Genomic DNA, 22077 nt, shown 5'->3' on the forward strand with positions numbered 1-22077 from the left:
AAAGAGATTCCTAAACCATAGCATGAAACCCAGTTCCACAGTTCCATTTTGCAACAGAGCCTCCGGCATTTTTGGTTCTCAGATAAATGAAAGAGTATGTGCTAAATTAGCTCACAAATGTTTAAAAGTAAGATGTCGAATTTCTTTCTCGGGACATACAATGAAACAAAGGAGAGAGAAAATAAAAAGGAAACATTAGGTTTCGTGACTTTTAGATGCATAGATAAGGCTACAGCTTTTTTCTTTCTTATACCAATTATTAGGTAGCATGACTTTTAGGTGCATAAGATCACATGCTTTATACAAAGTAAAAGCCAAAAACCTAATCCTATCCCAAAGAAACTGCTCATCCAAAGACATCCATCATCTTGAAGATTTAAAAAAATTACTCTTCAGTCTCCAAACAAAAGAGCCAATACATGATTATTATAATTTTGAAGGCGCATAACACAAACACATCATACAGCTAAGATGCTTGGACCCCCTGGTAAGGCCAACTATAACAACACCCCCTCCCCCAAGAAAAAAATCATGCAAGCCTAAATCATTATGAGCTTGTAAAACTGTTTATAATCAGGTTCTGTGTTTTTTTGGGTCAAATTTATCAAGACTGTAAAATCTTCCAAGCCAGAAAAAGCATCAATCGCGATGCTGAATAAGTAGCCACAATTTGATGAATTAAATCTTGCAATCAACCAGGCCACTTAACGTAGGAACAAAACACACTCGCTATAAAATAATTGGATTCAGTGGGAGAACCTTGTCAGCCAACCGTTGTACAGGAGCTTCTCTACTTTGGGCCTCTTCAACTAGACGAATAATGTCTCCAATAGCAGTCTCACCACCTGGTCTCCGCACCTCTATTGTAAGAGTTCCATTAAGATTTATACTTCCAGCTGCAACCTCACTCTAAAGACATAAAACCCATCAATCAGTTACATAATTTAACTGCTAGTCCAGCCACAGGTACAGAAATGTTAGAGGGCTGATAACAAAAAATGAAGTGCCCATTGTCAGTTAAGATGTACCCATACAAAGTTACCATTAATTAAAAACATAATGGTATGCCTGCTTAATTGACATAGGGCACACAATGCCCTTACGAATTTAGAATCAATGATCACAGCATCCACCATCATTAAAAAGCACCAAAAATATCAATAAGTCATGTTAAAGTCAAATAAATCTCAGATTATAATGTGTTGAGATACAATTTACCCCAAGTTCTTTTGTTACTGGCAGCGGCTCCCCAGTGAAACTTGATTCATCTACAGTACTTCTACCAGCTCTCACAATTCCGTCAGCTGGAATACGATCCTAGAAAATAGCATATATATAGCTTTAAAAGAATAGCAAACTAGCTATGATAAATATTTTATACACATCACTCCTCAAAATCTACGCATAATATGTTTAAGCTTCAAATCACAATTAGCAGCGCAAACACCACGATACTTGAAGAAATTGGAATCGAAGTGGTTAGATGGGCAATCCCTTCTTCACTTCTTCTCACAGTAGTGGGCATAAAGCATATTGATATTATCATTGTGTTCTTTTTCTTTAATACATCACTGGATATTTTAATTATCCAAAGATACGCCTAATAAAAAGTCGGTCTTTCTTTAGGGCTCAATTGGAGCTTCTTCAGATGCCAAAAAGGGGGGAAGTAGTTACAGGGTTGTATCTGAATCCTGATTATATGTATATTCTGATATTACTTACTCCAGGTAATATGATAATTTGGTCTTCAACAGAAAGACTGTCTGAAGGAACTTCAACAACTGAGGCAGCCTCTGTTTCCCCATTATTAACCAGAAGGCGAGCTTTAGATGGCAATATGCTAAGAAGTCCTGTCATATCACTGGTTGCTTTAATTTTAGCTCTCTGTTCAAGATTCCTTCCCAACAAGACAAAAGCAATCAGCATAATAGGCTCCTCAAAAAACGCCTTCCAACCCTGCATCAAAAATTCCATTTAACACAATTAAACTTACATTGATATCCAATGCATGTCCAGCTTCATAATTTCAACAAAAAAAAAAAATCCAGCTTCAGCTTAACAAATATACTGGCCTAGGTAGTGCTAATATGACTTGAGTAGTCCTATTAAAGGATAAAACTCAACCAACCTTTCAAGTCAGCTTTGTGGGGTAGAGTAGAGTCTAAAGTCCAAATTCTAAGATGGCATCGGAGCCACCTAAATCTATTATTAGGCAAAGATCTTGGTTATTCCACCCATTTGTCCATGTAAGATGGTAGGCTAAAATTGAATCAAACTGGACTATGACAATGATCATGGATGATCAAGGAACAAGTCAACTATTATTTCTTTAATTATAGCTAGTGACAAGAATATAGTCAATTAGATCAAATTAATTGATCCCACCAACCTACTTTTGTGTGTTAACCCGTTCAAGCATGAAGGCTGAAACATGTAAAGTGTAAACTGTGAAAATTCTATGTATTTCTCATTGATATGATACAAAATATGAGGGTATGAATAACATAGGAAATACAATCAAATAAGGAAACTAATTAACTCCTTATTTACAAGAAAGGAAATATTCTAAACGATAGTAAATGGAAAACAATTATCCCTATGATACAACTGACAATAACAATCCCGCTGTCCCTTAATGCCTCGGTCAGAATGGGGATGAAAAAACTATTTTTTAAACTTTAAGGACTAACATCGATAATCTCCCTAAATTGAGAAGCTAAAAATATAACTAACCCAAATATCTTATAACACCTCTTGAATGCTTTCATTCCTAACACACTCATCAACATAGGGAATTCAAACTTTCAATTTTCTTTAGTTATTTCAATTTAATTGAGTCACAAAACGCAGCCAGCAACTAAATAAATTTAATATTACAAGTTGAAGAAAGCAGATTTCAAAAATACATGTTACCAATTTCGGCAGCAAAACAGCAAATGAACTGACTGTGAATGATGACAAAGCCCCAAGACCAACTAATGTGTTCATGTTCGGCACCCTTTTAAAAAGACTTTTTAAGCCATCAAGGATAAGTCGGCGGCCGGGACCAAGTAACGTAAATAAACACAAGGATAGATGAAACCCGACAGAATGAAATGCATGGATCCATGGTGTCTTTGCTGCAAATAAATGGGAGAGATGGCCAACAAGACACACAGCACAAAGAGCCCAAGAAACAGCTAGCTCACGACCTTAAAAATGTATATCAAAAAGAAAAGATGCAAGTCAATTAGCCTCAGAAGTCACAGCAGATGAATCATCACAACCGCTCAGAAGTATCTTAAGGAGGATTTTGTTGCTACATTTGATGCATTTAAAGAGATGCTTACCACTTTCTTTTAATTGTCTATTTCTTTCCTCCACCTTTCTTTCAAAAATTTGTAGGAAATTTTCTCTTGTTGAATCTGCACTTTCAGAAATAGCAGAATAGTCACGCAAATAAACATATCATTGGAGAAAGCTAGTATAGTTTAAACTAATTTAAATATTTTTATCACTCTTATGTTTTTCATTTTGGTCCTTGGAAGTTTTGTTATTTAGTGGTCACTGTAATATTTTTTTTTCCATTTTGGTTCCTATTATTTTGTTTTAGCCTCTGTAATATACTTGTTGTTTTGTTTTGGCTCGCGTAATATTTGGTTTACGTTCGACTAGTCTTTGTATAATAGGGAGAAAAACGAAACAAACTGAACTCAAGCAAAATATATTTATCACAGGGAAGAGACTAAAATGAAAAAGAAATATATTATAAGGAATAAAACAAAATAACACAGATCAAAACAAAATATATAAATTACCGGGACCATTTTATAACAAACTATTTTAAAGGAACTAGAATGAAAAATCGAGTATATTACATAGAACAAAAATATATTTGCGAATGAGGAAATGATCGTTTTATTTCTTGAATCAGAATGGTTACAATTTTGGTTTAAATACAACATGCCCTAGTCTAAGAAGAAGAGAAAAAAAATCAGAATTAAATAGGACGGATTTACTGTACAAGGTCCCTTGATATTCACTACACCTGTCCTATTAATTACAGAATAACCAATCAATAAACGACTTATTCTCAGCCACAATTTGGAATCCAACACTCCCCCTCAAGTTGGGCAGTAGATGTCAATCATGCCTAGCTTGGAAAGTAAGTTCTCAAAATTAGATTTGTGAAGGGCCTTGGTCACTATGTCTACAGTTTGGTCCCTGGAAGGGATGTATTCCAACTTAATAATTCCACCACCTACCTTTTTTTTTATGAAATGTTTGTCTATCTCCACATGTTTCGTTCTATCATGGTGGACTGAATTTTTTGCAATATTGATGGTTGCCTTGTTGTTGCCCCAGAGGCTCGCGGTGCAATCTGTTGGTACTCCTAATTCCTTAAGCATTTTCTGCAACCAAATTCCCTCACAAATGCCATGAGCCATTGCTCTGAACTCAGCCTCTGCACTACTTCTTGCCACCACTGATTGTTTTTTACTTCTCCAAGTAGTCAAGTTTCCCCACACATATGTGCAATACCCACTTGTTGATTTACGATCAGCCAATGAACCAGCCCAATCTGCATCTGTGAACACTTTCACACTCCTAATTGGGCCTTTTTTGAAGTGAAGACCTCTTTCAGGTGTCTTTTTGAGGTACTGCAAAATTCGTGTCACAACTTTCATGTGATCTTCAGTGGGATTATTCATGAAACGACTTACCATACTCACTGAGTAACCAATATATGGTCTTGCTTCAAACCATGCCCGTGGGGATTGCTTAAGACCGTAAAGTGATTTTTAGAGTTTGCATTGCCAATTGTTTGGGGAGTTGCTAGGCTAGGTGATATTTTCATGTATACCTTTTTGAGTTCACCATTTAAAAAAGCATTCTTGATGTCCAGTTGGTGTAAGGGTCAATCTAGATTTACAACTAAGGAGATAATGACACAAACATAATTTAGTTTTGCAACTGGAACAAATGTTTCTTCATAGTCCACCCCATATGATTAGGTTAACCCCTTTGTCACCAAACGATCTTTGTACCTATTCACACTCCCATTAGCGTTGTGCTTTTTTCCTTCTGCCAGCTCCACAAATTTCCACGTTTCGTTCTTGTCAAGTGCTTTAATTTCATCTTCCACTACAACCTTCCATTCAACATGTTGGACAGCTTCTTGAACATTTTTTGGAAGTTTTATGTTATCCAATGTGGTGATGAAGGCCCTGTATTCTTGTGGCAAATTTCTATGAGATACATAATTGCCAACTGAATGTTGAGTGCATGATCTCAGTGTTTTCCTCACAGCAATTGGTAAGTTAAGATCATTCTCATTTAGATCGCAATTATCATTAAGCTCAAAAACAATATTTCCTGGTAGAACTTCTAAATATGAATTAAGTTCAGAATTTTAGATTAGCCTTGGAGATATGCAGATTTCTTCCTTCTTTTGAGTTTTCTTCTTCCTTGTGTATACCAGTAGTTCTTTTTACGATTTTGTCTCAGATCTGGTTGCAGGTTCTACTGTTTCTCCAATCACAAGGTCAATTTATGGTTCTACAACTTACTGCCGTATGGAGGTCTGTTATGTTTCTACAACCTAAGAATATAAAGAATATGTATTTCAGGGATTTAGGCTCTAATTTTCCTTTGCTAGGCTGGTTGTTATGCACAAATGCAGGGCAACCAAAGACTTTGGGAGGAATGAATGAAAAATTTTAATGTGTGGGCAAATGGATAGAAGGGTTTGGCAAGGAGTTTGGAACTTGAAGGCTTTAGAATGCATTTTGTTTATTAGATATGATGTGGAAAGGACGGCTTCACCCCAAAAATGATTTGGTACATTAGTTGATAACATAAGGGATCTAGTAACCTCCATGAGGTGCCTATTTTTTCTCTTGACAATACCATTTTGTTGTGGTGTGTTCACACAAGTGTTTTGGTGAATTATTTCATGCTTGAGAAGGTGAGATTTGACGGAATGGTGATAGTATTCACAACCATTATCAGTTTGTAGGACTTGGATTTTGGTTTGGAATTGGGTTTGGATCATATTGTTGAAGTTCTCTAAGATTACTCCCACTTCAGATTTTTCTTTAATAAGGAACACCCAAGTAACTTGTGTATGATCATCTATAAAGGTCACAAATCATTTTGAACTAGTTATGTTCTTAACACAGGAGGGTCCCGAAACATCACTATGGATTAATGAGAAAGGTTGGGATGGTTTTTAAGATTGAGGAGGATAACAGTTGCTTGAGTGTTTGGGTAATTGACAGATTTCACATTGAAACAAATTTGAACTTTTATTGAATAGAGAAGGAAACATTTTTTCAAGGTACATAAAGTTTGGATGTCCTAAACAATAGTGCCATAGCATGACAACTTTCTCTAGGTTTTCACCACTTGATGCAGCAACATAGACTGGATTATTTCTACTCTTCTTGAACTCACTAACTTGAAGACCTGCGTATTCCTCAGCATTGCCAATCTTCCTTCCCGAATCCTGATTCTGAAACTCACATAAGTGAGACAAGAATTTAGTGAAACAATTTAGATCTTGAGTCAATTTACTTATGTACAAAAGGTTGCAATTCAACTTTGGAACATAAAGAACTGAGTTAAGAGTAATGTCCTTGGAGATGATTATTGAGCCTTTACCAATCACTTTTGTTTTTGTGTCATTTGCTATTCGTACCATAGAATTGTCATTGCATGAGGAATATTCATCAAATAGAGTGATATCCCCAGTCATATGGTTTGAGGCTCCAGAGTCTACAACCCATGAGTTAGATATTCCCTTGTCAACAAAATAAACACATGAGGAATTACCTTTTTGGGCCAAGGCAGCAGTTGAGTGTGTGCTAGTGTTTTGAAGGGATTGTTGTAGAAATTTTTGCAACTTCTCCATTTGTTTCTTGCTGAATGGACTTGATTCAGATGCTGGGGTTGCCAACACTTTGTCTCCTTCTGATGTGGCAGCATAGACGCGAATGTCCCTGCTCCTAGATGGTTTCCAGTCTGCTGGTTGTCCATGAATGACCCAACATGTTTCTTTGGTGTGGCCTGATTTTTTGTAGTGATCACACCATCCTCTAAATTTTTTGTAGTTTCATTTCACAGCCAAGGCTGAACCTTCATTAATGAAGCTTTGATCCGTGCTTCTAAGCATGACTTTCTTTCAGCTCTCTTCTCTTCTCACTTCTAAAAATACTTCTTTGATGTTGGGTAGAGGTTTGGTTCCAAGGATTCTTCCTCTTACATTCCATACCATATCCTCATAGATATCAGCCATTGCCAGTAACGGGTGAGGGGATGTAATCAATGACTATTGTGTCTCTTGTCACAGGTCATGTAAGAGACTCTTGATCTCAAATATGGCGGAAGTATTATCAGTATTTAAGTATATCTCCTTGGCAGCGCTCCAGATCTCAGCTGCAGTGTTGTAATACATGGAAGTTTTTGCCTGCTTCAGTGGTCATTGAGTTTAGTAGTCATGTCATGACTAAGTTGTTCTCTAGCTTTCACTTTGAGTAATCGAGGTCCTTTGTCTCTAGCTTTTTGGCATCATCAGAGATGTAATCTTCCTTCCTCCTTCCCTTTTCCTTGAAGGAAGATCCGGACAGATCTTGCCTATTGGGTGTAGTTTGAGCCATTTAATTTGAAGTAGTGAAGGGTATAATGGCGTTTTCGGTCAGGCTGGTAATTGTGAAAGTTCCAGCTGCCATTTTAGGGTTTGGTCTGTGACTGAACTGCGTTCTTCAGCCATGGAGTAATGGAGTTTTTCACTTGGACTAGATTTGCTCTGATACTATGTGAATTACTGAGGAAATGATCGTTTCATTTCTTGAATCAGAATGGTTACAATTCTAGTTTAAATACAACATGCTTTAGTCTAAGAAGAAGAAAAAAAAATCAAAATTAAATAGGACGAATTTACAGTACAAGGTCCCTTAATAATCACTACAGCTGTCCTATTAATTACAGAATAACCGGTCAATAAATGACTTATTCTCAGCCACAATTTGGAACCCAACAATAGTTAAACCTTTAAACAGCATAAAAGCCATAAGCTTCAACTACAGAATTTGATCACTCTGAAAATTGTAACTTCAACTAAAATAAAATTTAAAAATAACAATCATAAGATTTCTAAAATCCGATTTGCCAAAAACATTAGCATAAAGTAATTATTGTTTAAAATATTTGGAAAATTAACCACTCATCAGGCTAGTGATGTTCAAAGGGTGGTTAATACGTAACCATGGATTGACTTAACTAAGCACGCTGGCAGGTTTGATATTCCTAGACTGAAGTATCACTGTAGTCTACAAGTAAAAAAGAATATTCTTTATGCTTCAAGGCTTCAAGCCAATAAGTACAAAAGCTTGAATCGTCGTTATCTTTGTACATGATCAAGAGAACTCACTAAGTGAAGGGCATCACGTTGCAGTAAGAGAACAGTATAGTTGCAACCTGATAAGCATCCAAGCACTTGGGGAACCCTTCCCTTAAAAAGCTAGCTATAAAGGGAAAGAACCAAGCCACTTAAATACTCCACTCCACCGAACATCCCATACTATTCAATGTGGAACTTGGGCACTCCACAATACCCGAGTCCTTATCACAACAATAATAAAGGTGCTGTATTTTGTTATGCTATAGAGGGTAAAAATAAAATACAGCAGCTGTAAACATTAATTGGGTATACAACTGTCATGCAGACAAATCAAAACACAACCAACTTCATAGGATAAGAGTCCACAAACTTCTGATAACTAAAGCATTGCTACTTTTAGATTCAACATCAGCAAATTCTTTAACATTCCCGGGAGCCTGAACACAGACAGCTCTAAATACCCACCACAAGAAGCCCCAAAAACTCACCTACTGAAGGGAGAGATCGTATTATAACATCAAGTATGGTTTTTAAGCTATCCTATAGGCCTAAGAATGAAGGATAGAAGATTTGAAAACAGTTAACTGATATGAAAAGTATTGTGGTCAACTTAAAACCTCAAAAATTGAGGGCATACCAATGACTCTAGACAACCCCTTTTTTGCATTTATATGGTGAACCTGTCAGTAGCTAGATTCCCACCTGCCACTTAATCCACCAAAATTCAAATAAATCAAATGAATAACAACATATGCTAATATCTAATCTCATTTGAAGTGATGACTGCTAAGTGGACAACTAGGGGAGTAAGGTATCCAATACCATATGTTATGTCCATTTGATAATTCAACCGTACCTCCATGCTTTTTGAATCATTGTTTAGAAAGATAGTCTATACTGTTTCCAAATTGAAGTTCAGTATAAAATTAAATTAATATCAGCAAGGACTCAATTAATAAAATTCAGAGATGATGAGATTCTAGAAATAGACAAGAATGAGGTGCATATACTTGTAATCGTAGAAGTTGAAGTATGGAATTTAAGAATAACCAACCAAACATGCAATTTTTATGATACACCAAAACATAAAGAAAAGATACACTACATAGATGACCTTAAAATATACCTCGAAGGCAAGAATTGAAACCACAGTTAGTTAAATGTTCTGCAAGTATCTTCCCTAATTGCTTTTGCCAATTTGGTGTAGTTTTTGCTTCGGATACAGGCCAAACTATTGCTGTCTCTGTTGTTAAGTTTACACTAGCAGATGACACTTGTGGCTGCCAGTGAACGTAAAAAAAACCAGGATTCAGATTACAAAAAAGTGCAAATATTATAGATGTGAGAGTAAGAAATTCAAAGAATACAACAACAACCAAGCCTTATCCCACTAAGTAGAGTCGACTATATGGACCAAACAACACCATAATGTTCTATCATATCTCTGTCTAAATCATTGATCTCTAGGTCTTTCTTAATAGTTTCTCTTCTAGCTTTTCTAGAACTTCCTCTGCCTCTAGTAATTTGACTACCCTCCATCACATATGCTCTCCTTACTACAAAATTTACAGGTCTCCTTTCCACATGCTCAAATCACATAAGTCGAGTTTCCACCATTTTCTTATAATAGATGTTATCCCATCTCTCTTTTCAATGATGGCATTCCTAATCCTATCTCTTCTAGTCTTTCCACACATCCAACGCAACATTCTAATCTCCGCTAAACTTATTTTATTCTCGTGTTGGTTTTTTACTGCTCAACACTTTACAACATCTCGAGTCTAACGGTTGTACGATTAAAAATTCCCTTCAGTTTGAATAATACTTTTTTATCACATAAATCACCCAAGGTCCACCTCCGTTTATTAAAGAACACACAAGACTAGTTTTTTTCTCTTTTGGTTATCTTTTAGTTCAGGGTAAAAGAGAGAGGTTATCAAGGATATACATACAACCAAAATAGAATGTCAATCTTACTCTTAAAATAATTCTCACTTTTTTAGGGAATAAGCATTAGCCCAATGGTATAGGTTGAGACACCGAAAAAGTATTAAGAAGGACATCCATAGTTCGATCATGTTACTAACATTTCTCTCTCTCCTAACAAATTAACCACTAGCGTTTAACTATAAAAGAAAACAAATTCAAATTTAAGAATTTTGATTCACTTAACTAAACCACAGCAGTTTGTGCTTCTTCTATATCAATTCTAATAAATAATCATCCACAGACTTATGAAACTTCAAATACTGTGCGTCTGCGTTTTTATTTTTCATCTCATTTCAACCACATAATTGTATAAAACTTAGCAAAACACACTCAACATTACATCAATGACATCAGAAATAAGATAATGGGAAACATCAAACGATCAAAATCAAATATAGAATCCAAATATTAAAAACTCACTTGACTTTCCAAAATCCTTTTCACAGACGCTGCACACCCCCCGCACACCATTCCCTATCACGCACACAAACACAACTGAATTATTTAAATAAATCAACAAACAAAAATTAAGAACCAAAAAAATACCAGCGTGTGAAGAGTTCAAACCGAAACATCAAGAATGATAACATCAGGCGAAAGAGCCGAAAGCTCCTGACCCGTGTCTCCAACTAATTTGATACTAACATCTCCAGACTCACTGCCAGAATCACCTCCTCCTCCGCCACCGCAGGCTCTAGAACCTCCATTTCCACCGCCGGCGGAAGAAGTAAAGTAAGCGGCTGAGTTCGAAATGCAGCGCGTACGGCACGGCGTTCGTGAAAGCAGCGCGTGGAGGATATTGAGCGAGGGAGACAGCGGCACAGAAGTAAAAGAGGTGGAAGAAGACGGAATGCGGAAGCGGTTGTTGTAGGAAGCAACAGAGCATTTGAGGTTGCGTCGGAAGAATAAACGATGAGGTGGTCCGGAGAAATGGCGGTGGAGAGCTCTGAAGAGTACAATCTGCGCCGTCGTGGTGACGGAAAACGCAGAATCCATTGAATTGGAGGAGAATTGAGAAGAGTCGCACAGTCGCTATCCTATCATCTAGTCGCGACTCGCGCGCATAGCAACTTATTTTATCAGCTTACTTCGCTGCATTGCGTTTTCGAATTTCTTTCCCTTTTTTTTTTTGTTAGGAAAATTTGTTACCTCTGCTCGGTCTTCACTTCACTACAATTTTTCTTGAGAAATTCATTATTACATTTACATATTAATTAATCACATAAATCTGAGGAAATAATTATTGAATTGTTCGACATTAATTATTTAAATATTCTATTGTTTTACGGAAGTTAAATTTCAATCAAATATTCTTGTTTTTTCTTTTAGTTAAAAAAATGTTTTTAATTATAGAAATATTTTAAATTGAATTATTAATTTGTGTTAAGCTCACATTTTGATTACTTAATTTTACAATTCAAAGTATTTTGTACTTGTGAATTACTTAAAGAAATAGAAATTGTGTGTTATGTTTATATGGATTTTTTTTCTTTCTATTTAAGGGAAAACTGCACTTGTTATTTTAGGTAATTTGTTTGTGTTTATATTTCAATCATTCGTTACCGCATCAATTAAACCTAAGATAGTATCGCCCCTTCATTTGATTGTATCTTTCGATCCTCTCAATCAATTTTTTTACACCACTTTTTTAACAATATATATATATATATATATATATATATATATATATATATATATATATATAAACTATCTGATAAATCAAATGGCTAATAGAGAAAAATTCTCATCTCAAAAAATTAAAAAAGATAAATAAAATTTTACTTCTATTTTTTAATTTTTAATCAAAAATTATTTTAAAAAATTAAATTATCAAATAAATTTTCTGTCTTTTTCATCTTTAAATCTGCTTTTAAAAATAATATCTCAAGCAAGTTTTTTCTTAATTTTAAAACAGTTTTTAAATTAAATTTATAAAACTATTTTCAAAAACTCAAATATAAAAGTGTTTCAAATATGCCCTAAATTTTTTTTCTATAACTTTCCAAAAACAAACAATTTATTTATTTATAATAATAGTATTAAAATAGCAATTACCCAAAATTGAGCACTGACTTCCTTTTGTTCTTGGTTTTTTTATATGTTCATCCTTTAAACATGTACTATTTGAACTACGACACACAAATATTATAATTCCATTATAAAGAGATTAATAACCTTAACACCATTTTTCTTATTATACTATTTATCATTGTCAATGTTTCTTTTTTGTATATAAGAGAAAATAATATATAAATATGAGTCATATTGACAAATGTTCTAAGGTATTAAAAATAGTAACTTTTTTAAGAAAAACTGAACCTCTAAAATTTTGGAAACACAACTTCCAATACAATTTTAATGAAAATTTTCTATAATTATATCATTAACAAGTTGCCTTTGATAATTTTTTCTTAAAAATAGGAAAATTTAAACCTTTAAAACATTAAAAGCACAACTTCTAAATACACTTTTAATGAAAAAAAATTATAATTGAATTATTAACACTTATCCAAAAACACTTATTAGTATTTTTCTATAAATATATACGATCGAAGTATATGATTTAAATGAATTAATTTAGTTTGAGAAAAAATGAAGAAAAAAAAAAGACTTAATTTAGTGTGCATTCAAATCCTTAAGGAATTCAAAAATTTAGAATCGTAAGATTCAAATTTAGCCTGAATTTTTTTTATATAGTAGTATAAAAAAGTCTGAATTATTTGGTGCGTTAAAAGTTAAAAAAATATAATATATATTTTTTGTTACATTTATTTTCGTATACTGTTATGTTAGTTTTTTCACTTGTAGTTTTTTCCATTCATCTTTGTCATGGTTGCAGATTCTTTTATTTGTTTTTTATCATTTGTAATTGCTTGGAGTGATTGTTATTTTATTGTTATTTTATTATTATTTTATAACTATTTAGTTTTTGGGAAGTTGCACAAAATAAATTTTTATTTGATATATTCAGTGGTTTATATTACGCTAGAGAAAGTGGTGTAGAAAAATTGGTCTAGAGGATCCGCATGCCCTTTTGTTCAAACAAAATTTCATTCTCGGCGGTCCCAACTAGTGTTCAGTTCACGAGCCGCAGATGTAATTGAGACTAGAATCTTACACAAACATATATGTCTTTCAATGTACAATCCACCATTATTTACTAAAGCAAATTTTATCTTATGTTAAACCAGCTTCAGATGCTCTAAAATTATTTTCACATGCCACACTTTAAATGACGCCAACTCAAACGCCATTCCGACGGTTGCTCTCAATCTAATAAGAAAATCTTTCTGTGATGATCCAACAAAAAAAAAATACATGAGATACATAGTCATCTGTGCTTGTTTCTTGTCTCATTCTGAAGGGATCAATTCTAAGTTTTTCGGTTGTCAACTTTAGAGATCTCTTACAGAGTTTTAAATTGGTCATGGATATGTTTCTTATAACAAGATTTTTATTGTGCACAATATAATTGTAACAATTTCATATTAAACATAGAATCATTAGTGTATAGAGTGTAATCAGCATGCTCATTACAAAATAGAGTATAATCAGCATACGTCGTATAACTGTCATCCAAATGTATGATTGAAATATAGGAATTCTGTATCAATCAAAAGATTGGTGCTTATAGGTTTCTTAATGCACACTAAAGGGGTAATTTTATATTCATGGCAGTAACGCCCTAATGATAACCAAGAGGAGCCGGTGCCTCCCGCAGTTCTTTACCGTGGAAGTGGATATCCTGCATGAAAAAACAAAATTTGTATTAAAAAAACAGGTCACACCAATGCAATATGAATGCCCAGCATTTTTATCTACAAAAAAAAAAAAAAGTCCAACATTTGAGTTAACATGGTAAATCAGGTAGTCTTGTGTTTCAAATCAACTCTGAAACAGCCACTTTCAGAGGTAGTTCTCTGCCTAGGTGGTTACAATTTATGATATCCCTCCATGTCGAATATAAGTAAATCTTCATTATGTGGGTGAAGTGAACAATTAAATGTATACCGATTTATTTCTGTCTATTTAACTAAAGCTTGACAACAAATGCATACTTCTGCAGCCCTTTGTACAGTCTTTAGCGACACAGCCTACACTTTGAAATTCTAGGCAGTGCATGTGAGGAATTTGGGGAGAAAAGGCCATCTGGTTTCCGTCAGATTATACCCTTTGTGTATATTACCTTCTATCAAATCCTAAATTGTACAGTTTTCATGTTTTGTATTTCAAAGAAAAAACTATTCAATATATGTTTCCAAGCTGGAGAGGAAACGACATGAAAAAAGCACAAAAACAAATACACAGTAGACACAAATTTAAGAAGATAGATCGGCAGACCTGAACAAGCATAGTTCTATGGAGAAAAAAAGAATCGTCATATAAGTAATAAATAACACTCACAGAAGCAAAATGGTTCACGTCTCGATGGTGAGCCTCATCAGCACGAATGACTGTTATAACATCTTTCAATCTGGCATCCTTAGGAAGCCTCCAATAGTCTATTGCAATGGCAGGAGCAGGAACGTTTTCAACTGCACCACTTTCAATGTCCTTTAAATACTCAGTGTAGGAATGTATAGCTTCCTCCTCAAGGTACCCAACAACTCTATGAGCCAGTTTTGGGGAGAGTATGTAAAGTACGAAGAAAGCATTGAAGAAAACTCCCTGTACAGCAAGAACCAGCAATCTTTCATACCATTTAGGCTTCACAAGTTCCACCATAGTCATTAGGTGCATCCTCTCATTCTCTGCTTCCTCAAGTAATGCTTTGATCCAACCACCACTTTGCTGAAATTTACGGAGTGACCTGAGGTGTAACAACATCCCTCCTACCATTCCAGGAACAGCTGCAACTGTTTCAAGCATCATTGCACGACAACCATACTGTCTCTGAAAACATGCATAGGTGATGATAAATAACAATTGAGACAATTTCCATTGAGAAATATAATAACAAAATTTTGTAAAGAAGCTGCAATATCTAGTCTGTATCTAACTATCTACATAAACATACAATATCCATGGATGATTAGGAATAATAAAAAAAAAATGTAATTGTGCATGTTACTAATAGCCAAACCAAGTGGAAGTTGAGCAGTTCTAAACTAAACATAACTTAAGAGCACATAAATATAGCATAGTGTAAACACTTCCTTCTTTTTTTTCTTTTGTTATGAATCATACACCATAGGATATTTCAAAATCAAGTGCTATATTACACACCTTAAAAAACAAATCTGTGGGAATTCTGAGGAGCTTTACTGTCCTATAAGCGACTTTATCCAGAAAGTTTTTTGGAGCATGATGCTTAGTCAGATCAATGGACAAGTTTGATTCATAAGTCTCCCACGGCTACAAAGAAAAAAAATGATCGTGAGCATTCAAATAAAAAAAAAACATAGCTCCATGATTCAGATCAATAACCAGTACTATATTTTACACTAAAAAAACAGTAAAATTCAAAAATATTCCAAAAATCATTTATCATATACTGACGAAATTTCGTCTCATAAACAAACCAAATTCCGCTTATAGAAATTATGGATTAGTGAAAAAGTAATCAACACAAGGAAATTCAATTCATAAAAACCTTGATATTCATAATAAAAAAATAATTACCATGAAACAGTTCCAAGGCCACTCCGTTCCATCCTCTCTCTTAATCTTCGGCCTTGAAATCCCCCAATAACTCGACACCACCACGTTATTCTCCCTCTTCCCACCCTCTGTTCGCGAACTCTCTTCCTTCTCCTTTTTCTTCACCTCCGTCTCTCTCGCCGCTTGCGAAGACATCATCCTCTTCCAATAAAAGAACCCTCCGTCACCGCTTTGTCTGATTTCAGCCGCCAGAAGTGGTCTGGCAACCGCCGAACCGTGACGGTTACAGTTCCGGCCATTTATCAGAGCTCGCCGAACAACATAACACAATGCTGAATGCTTCATCTTTCGAAATAAGGAAGCGCGTTTTGCAAAGTTCCCAAGAAATCTGGAATTGCGGTTGATTGAGTGGATTTAGCAATGGAATTGACGGTTGAGATGATGAGAAAAATATGGAGGGAGTTTGATGTGCATTTAAGCGCATAGTTTGGATAAGACACTGTCATTAAACGAGCATCAGTACTTGGAGTAAGGCGGTAGAACTGGGTTTGAATTTGCTGCATCATCGATAGTGTAGTGCTCGGAATAGTTCAATCAGGGCGATAATTGGCTTTGTTGATGTCTGATGGTGACCGTTTGATCTAAGAGCATATAGTAATACGGCCTTGATAGTTAGGATGATGAAGTTTTTGTCTATAGAGTTTTGTGTTCCACGGTGTGTCATTTAGAAAGTTTTTGTCTTGGTTGAGTTAAGTTTAAGGACAAAATAAATAATTTAAATTTTCTCAAAATAAAAAGAATATTATAACTTAAACAACTTTGTCTTTTACATTTATACTGAATAATAGTATATTTTAAAAATACTTGGATTAGTAAAAGAGTTGGCCTAGCTACTAACTCACTTTCTACATCTTTTCTTTTATGAGTTCTACGTATTATTTTCAACACACATATTTGTATAATCTGAAGAGTATATAATACACTATCTTTTTACAATATATATTTCTTGTATTAGTTTAATTTCATAAAACTTTATCAGCACGAAACTCCATCCGATTAATGATTTAATTAGTTTAAAAGTTATATAATTCTTTTTCTTCGTATTTTGGACAATTCTAATCATGATTTTGTGATTGAATGATAATAGTTAATATTTTTACATAACTTTTTTAAATAAATTGTAAAACGGTAACTTTCTTGAATTATCCATTCTAAACCATCTATTTTTATACTATAAGTTCAATATTGAATACTGTTTTTTTATAAGGATATTGAATATTAATAAACTTTCAGGTTATAGAACGCACACTGAAAAAGACATTTTATTTATTGAACACCAGACACAAATTGAAAGTTTAGACTATAAATTACTATTTGGTAAAAAAAAAAAAAACAGACAAAAACAATGACTCAATGATAACCAACAGCAGCTGGAGCTGGAGCTTCTTTCAGTTCCTTTCCTTGATGATGAATATCCTGCAAAAAAGAAGAATAACACAACATTCAGAACAAATGAAGAAAAAATAAATTAAAAAACCAAGTGTACTGTTTAAGACAAACTAAAATTGATAATTTAACACTCACAGAAGCAAAGTGATTGACATCTCCATGACGAGCCGCATCAGCACGAATAACAGTGATAACATCCTTAATAGTTGCATCTTTAGGAAATCTTCAATAATCAATTGCAATACCAGGAGCAGCTACATTCTCAACTTTACCACTATCAATTACATTTAAATGTGGTGTGTATGAAATCACAGCCTCTTCTTCGAGAATCTTTTTTTCAATTTTTTTTAAAATTAACTATAATAAATTTGTATAAATGATATAAAAAAAAAATGAATTACATTTTTTGATTTTTTTTATTTCAAAAATTTGTTGTACTTTTTTTTTCTACCACAAAAATCATAAATGAGATAAACATAATTATGTCTTTTATATTGTTAAAAGTTAAATTTACCGAACATTTTAATTTTAATAAATTCTTTTCAACTATAAGTCATGAGATATCAGCTATCTTTTTAACTATCAACCAAGTCTTAGTTTAGGAACATTCCCCCAAAAGAGCCATTTTATGTTTTTTTATATTAAAGAATATTTGTGAAAGTCAAAGTCACATCTACTACGTGAAAACGCTTCTCGTACTCACTGTTACAAAATATAGTATAATCAGTATATGTCATATATCTGTCATCCAAAGGTATGATTAAAATACAGGAATTCTGTATCAATTAAAACATTGGTGCTTATAGGTTTCTTAATGCTCGCTAAAGGGGTAATATACGGCAGTAATGCCCTAATGATAACTAAGAGGAGCCGGTGCCTCCCGCAGTTCTTTACCGTGGAAGTGGATATCCTGCATGAAAAAACAAAATTTCATTTAAAAACCAGAGAACGCCAATGCAAAACGAATGCCCAGCATTTTTATCTAAAACAAAATATGTCCAACATTGAGCTAACAAACATGGTAAATCAGGTAGCCCTTCAAAACAACTCTGAAACAACCACTTTCTTTAAACTAAATTTTCAACATACAACACTGGAACTCGCCCAAATGAACAAATCAAACCACAAAATGTATCTTACTCTTAAGGATGTGTAGTCCTCTGCCTAGGTGGTTACAATTTCTAACCTCCACCATTTTGAATATAAGTAAATCTTCACTATATGGGTCAGTGGGTGAAGTGAACAATTAAATGTATACTTATTTCTGTCTATTTAACTAAGCTTGACAACAAATGTATGCCTTATGGTAGTCATATACTTCTGCAACCCTTTGTACAGTCTCTTGCGACACAGCTTACACTTTGAAATTCTAGGCAGTGCATGTGACGACTTTGGGGCGAAAAGACCGTCCAGTTTCTGTCAGATTATACCCTTTGTGTAATTTTTTTTTTTTTTTTGTGATTGTGTTTACAAGTCGGAGAGGATAACAACGTGAAAGAAGCACAAAAACAAATACACAGTAAACACAAATTTAAGAAGATAAGTTGGTGGACCCGAACAAGCATAGTTTTATAAAGGGAAACAAAATATCATTACACATGATAAATAACACTTACAGAAGCAAAATGGTTGACATCTCGATGGTGAGCCTCGTCCGCACGAATGACTGTTATTACATCTTTCAATTTGGCATCCTTGGGAAGCCTCCAATAGTCTATTGCAATGGCAGGAGCAGGAACATTTTCAACTACACCACTTTCAATGTCCTTTAAATACTCAGTGTAGGAATGTACAGCTTCCTCCTCAAGGTACCCAACAACTCTATGAGCCAGTTTTGGGGAGAGTATGTAAAGTACGAAGAAAGCATTGAAGAAAACTCCCTGTACAGCAAGAACCAACAGTCTTTCATACCATTTCGGCTTCACAAGTTCCACCATAGTCATTAGGTGCATCCTCTCATTCTCCGCTTCCTCAAGCAATGCTTTGATCCAACCACCACTTTGTTGAAACTTACGGAGTGACTTGAGGTGCAACAACATTCCTCCTACCATTCCAGGGACAGCTGCAACTGTTTCAAGCATCATTGCGCGACAACCATACTGCCTCTGAAAATATGCATAGGTTATGATGAATAACATTGAGACCATTTCCAAGGAGATTATCATACAAAATTTTGTCATGAATCTGGCAATATCTAATCTGGAAGTACATATTTCTTACAACAAATTAAATACATAACATACAATATTGATGTTGCATATTTCCATGAATAATAAAAAGAAAATGAATATATCAGTGTACATTTTACCAAAACCAAAACAAAGCAGACATTTATTTTTATAGTACAAAAATAAACTGCTTCTTTCTTTGGAGAAATGAGTATGAGATAAATTTTATATAATCAAACCAAGTGGGAGTTGAGCAGTTCTAAATTAAACAAACCAATATTAAGAGAAATAATACACATTTCCTTCCTTTTATTTCTTTTATTATGAATCATACCATATGGTATTTTCAAAATCACGTGCCATAATACACACCTTAAAAAACACATCTGTGGGAATTCTGAGGAGTTTCACTCCCTTGTAAGCGACTTTATCCATAAAGTTTTTTGGAGCATGATGCTTAGTCAAATCAATGGACATGTTTGATTTATAAGTATCCCGTGGCTACAAACACAAAATAAATCAAGCGGGTGAGAATTCAAAGAAGAAAATAAAACAGACCGATCATAGTATATCTCACACAAAAAATAGAATAAAAAATATTTCAAAAAAGTGGCATTATGTGATTTGATTGGGTGCACCCATAAAAAAGTTTTACACGGCGTAGAAATTAATCTCATAAGCATAATCGCATACAAACAAGACAAGGTCAAATTCCGCATTAAGAAACTATGAATCAGTGAAAAACCAATCAACGCAAAGAAATTCAATTCACAAAAACCTTGACATTCATAATCAAAATCATTACCATGAAGCAGTTCCAAGGCCACTCTGTCCCATCCTCTCTCTTAATCTTCGGCTTCGAAATCCCCCAATAACTCGACACCACCACGTTTTTCTCACTCTTCCCACTCTTAGTTCGCGGACTTTCCTCCTTTTTCTCCGCCTCCGGCATTGACGGTCCCGCTTGCGAAGCCATCATTCTCTTCCAATAAAAGAACCCTCCGTTTCCGCCATCGACACAGAAGCTCCTCTGTCGGATTTTCGCCGCCAGAAATGGCCTGACAACAGCCGAACCGTGACAGTTACAATTTCGGCCACTGACCAGAGCTCGCCGAACGACATAACACAATGCTGAATGCTTCATCTTTGGAGGGAAGGAATCGCGTTTTGCAAAGTTTCCAAGAAATATAGAATTGCGGTTAGTGAAGAAGAATCGTAGGTCATATATATGGGTCCCATGATTAGAAACGTTTTTCACCGTTGATTGAGCAGGTTAGCAATGGAACTGACGGTTGAGATGATGCGAAAGGTATGGAGGGAGTTTGACGTGCAATAACGCGCGTAGTTTATGGATAAGAAGTTGTGATTAAACGAAATGAGCGTGAATAGTTGGAATAAGGCGGTGAGACTGGGTATGGATTCGCTGAAGCTGCTAGTGCTCGGAATAGTTTATCGGACGTGTCTAAAGTTTAAGGCGTAAATGTAATAAAACGAAATGCACTATGCATACAATACAATATAGATAGATACTCAGTTATCAAGGCGTAAGCTAGAACCCACACATTCTTTCACCCACTTCATCACATAGCTTACTATAGACGTTCAGAGACGAACACTTAGTAATTACTGTTTTAATTTTAAAAATTTCACTTACTAAAAATGAAAATACAGTTTTAATAATTATAAAAATGTTAAATAAATTGTAGTTTTTATAAATTTCAATTTTTATTTTTATTTTGTTAAAAAAGTTAATTTTTTAATCCTTTAAAAAAATATTATTTACATTTAATATCTTTTTAGTAACATCAATAAATTAACGTATAGTTTATTGAATTAATTTATAAATTTGTTTGATCAAATTAGATGTGTTCATTTAAAAGTTTTTTACATTGACTTATAGTTTTTTTGATATATTATTTTAACTAATATTTTAATTTATAATTTTTTATATTTTTTCTCATTTATAATTTTATAACTATTTTATCTTCATGTAAAACAAAACAATTATCACATTCACCCATTGAATCGTTAGACATTTCTTCTTCTTTGTCACTCCCTCGTTTATTATCTTTTCTTATTTTAGTGAATTACACTAATGATGCTCAATTATTTTTAGTAGGTGGATGTTCAAATTACTATATTATAGAAGGTTGGTCATTCAATTATACAAATAACACTATCTAATCAAATAAGAATTCCAAAACAAAACAATAAAATAATTATGTATGAAATGCAAACCACTTAGACAAGTCAAAATAAAACTAAATAATTATATATGAATAAGAACGAGAATAAATCAGAGGCATAGGCATGTGGCCTGACTTACTTATGGCTTGTCTGACCTATTTAATAAAAAGGCTAGACTCAAACTATTTTTAAAGCATATTTATTTAAATAGGTCAGGCTCAAGGCTTATAAAAAAACCTATTAGGCATGACATGTCGGCCTATATATATATTTTATTATTTATTATTATTATATTAATAATAT

General features: G+C 34.1%; 3 protein-coding genes across 4 annotated transcripts in view; all 3 read right to left on the reverse strand.

Moving 5' to 3' along the window:
• The window catches only part of LOC101496348 (copper-transporting ATPase PAA1, chloroplastic), a 20453-nt gene extending 8941 nt beyond the window's left edge, over window positions 1–11512 (reverse strand). Inside the window, exons 1-8 of the mRNA XM_004504735.4 lie at window positions 10937–11512; window positions 10790–10843; window positions 9507–9660; window positions 3330–3404; window positions 2914–3191; window positions 1723–1956; window positions 1219–1317; window positions 760–909 (exon numbers count right to left, since the gene is read on the reverse strand). Of these exons, the coding sequence (XP_004504792.1) occupies window positions 760–909; window positions 1219–1317; window positions 1723–1956; window positions 2914–3191; window positions 3330–3404; window positions 9507–9660; window positions 10790–10843; window positions 10937–11365 (1473 nt within the window). The 5' untranslated portion in view covers window positions 11366–11512. The remainder of the gene's footprint in view (window positions 1–759; window positions 910–1218; window positions 1318–1722; window positions 1957–2913; window positions 3192–3329; window positions 3405–9506; window positions 9661–10789; window positions 10844–10936) is intronic.
• Window positions 11513–13838: 2326 nt separating this feature from the next.
• On the reverse strand, window positions 13839–16463 carry LOC101497212 (ubiquinol oxidase 2, mitochondrial-like). The gene is made up of 4 exons (XM_004504739.3): window positions 15992–16463; window positions 15596–15724; window positions 14774–15262; window positions 13839–14114 (listed from the first exon to the last, which is right to left on the reverse strand). Exons 1-4 carry the CDS (start codon window positions 16313–16315, stop codon window positions 14055–14057), a joined length of 1002 nt encoding a protein of 333 aa, XP_004504796.1. The 5' UTR covers window positions 16316–16463; the 3' UTR covers window positions 13839–14054.
• A 1633-nt stretch (window positions 16464–18096) lies between these two features.
• On the reverse strand, window positions 18097–21145 carry LOC101497767 (ubiquinol oxidase 2, mitochondrial-like). 2 transcript variants are annotated; one of them, XM_004504740.4, is made up of 4 exons: window positions 20393–21135; window positions 19960–20088; window positions 19036–19524; window positions 18097–18329 (listed from the first exon to the last, which is right to left on the reverse strand). In XM_004504740.4, the coding sequence occupies exons 1-4, from the start codon at window positions 20729–20731 to the stop codon at window positions 18270–18272; spliced, it is 1017 nt and encodes a 338-aa protein (XP_004504797.1). In that variant the 5' UTR covers window positions 20732–21135; the 3' UTR covers window positions 18097–18269. The 2 variants fall into 2 exon arrangements, with proteins under 2 accessions (XP_004504797.1, XP_004504798.1); XM_004504741.4 differs by lacking the exon at window positions 19960–20088 and having other exon boundaries at window positions 20393–21145.
• Window positions 21146–22077: the final 932 nt, after the last annotated feature.

The sequence above is a fragment of the Cicer arietinum genome, chromosome 6 (genome assembly GCF_000331145.2).
Source record: "Cicer arietinum cultivar CDC Frontier isolate Library 1 chromosome 6, Cicar.CDCFrontier_v2.0, whole genome shotgun sequence".
NCBI classification, from domain to species: Eukaryota; Viridiplantae; Streptophyta; class Magnoliopsida; order Fabales; family Fabaceae; genus Cicer; species Cicer arietinum.

Coding starts and splice junctions, on each gene's coding strand:
- LOC101497212 (XM_004504739.3), bottom strand. CDS start 16,315: ATGAAGCATTCAGCATTGTGTTATGTTGTTCGGCGAGCTCTGATAAAT. Junction 15,725..15,991: donor GGCCTTGGAACTGTTTCATG/GTAATTATTTTT, acceptor TTTTCTTTGTAG/CCGTGGGAGACTTATGAATC. Junction 15,263..15,595: donor CCACAGATTTGTTTTTTAAG/GTGTGTAATATA, acceptor GCATGTTTTCAG/AGACAGTATGGTTGTCGTGC.
- LOC101497767 (XM_004504740.4), bottom strand. CDS start 20,731: ATGAAGCATTCAGCATTGTGTTATGTCGTTCGGCGAGCTCTGGTCAGT. Junction 20,089..20,392: donor GGCCTTGGAACTGCTTCATG/GTAATGATTTTG, acceptor TTGTGTTTGTAG/CCACGGGATACTTATAAATC. Junction 19,525..19,959: donor CCACAGATGTGTTTTTTAAG/GTGTGTATTATG, acceptor GCATATTTTCAG/AGGCAGTATGGTTGTCGCGC.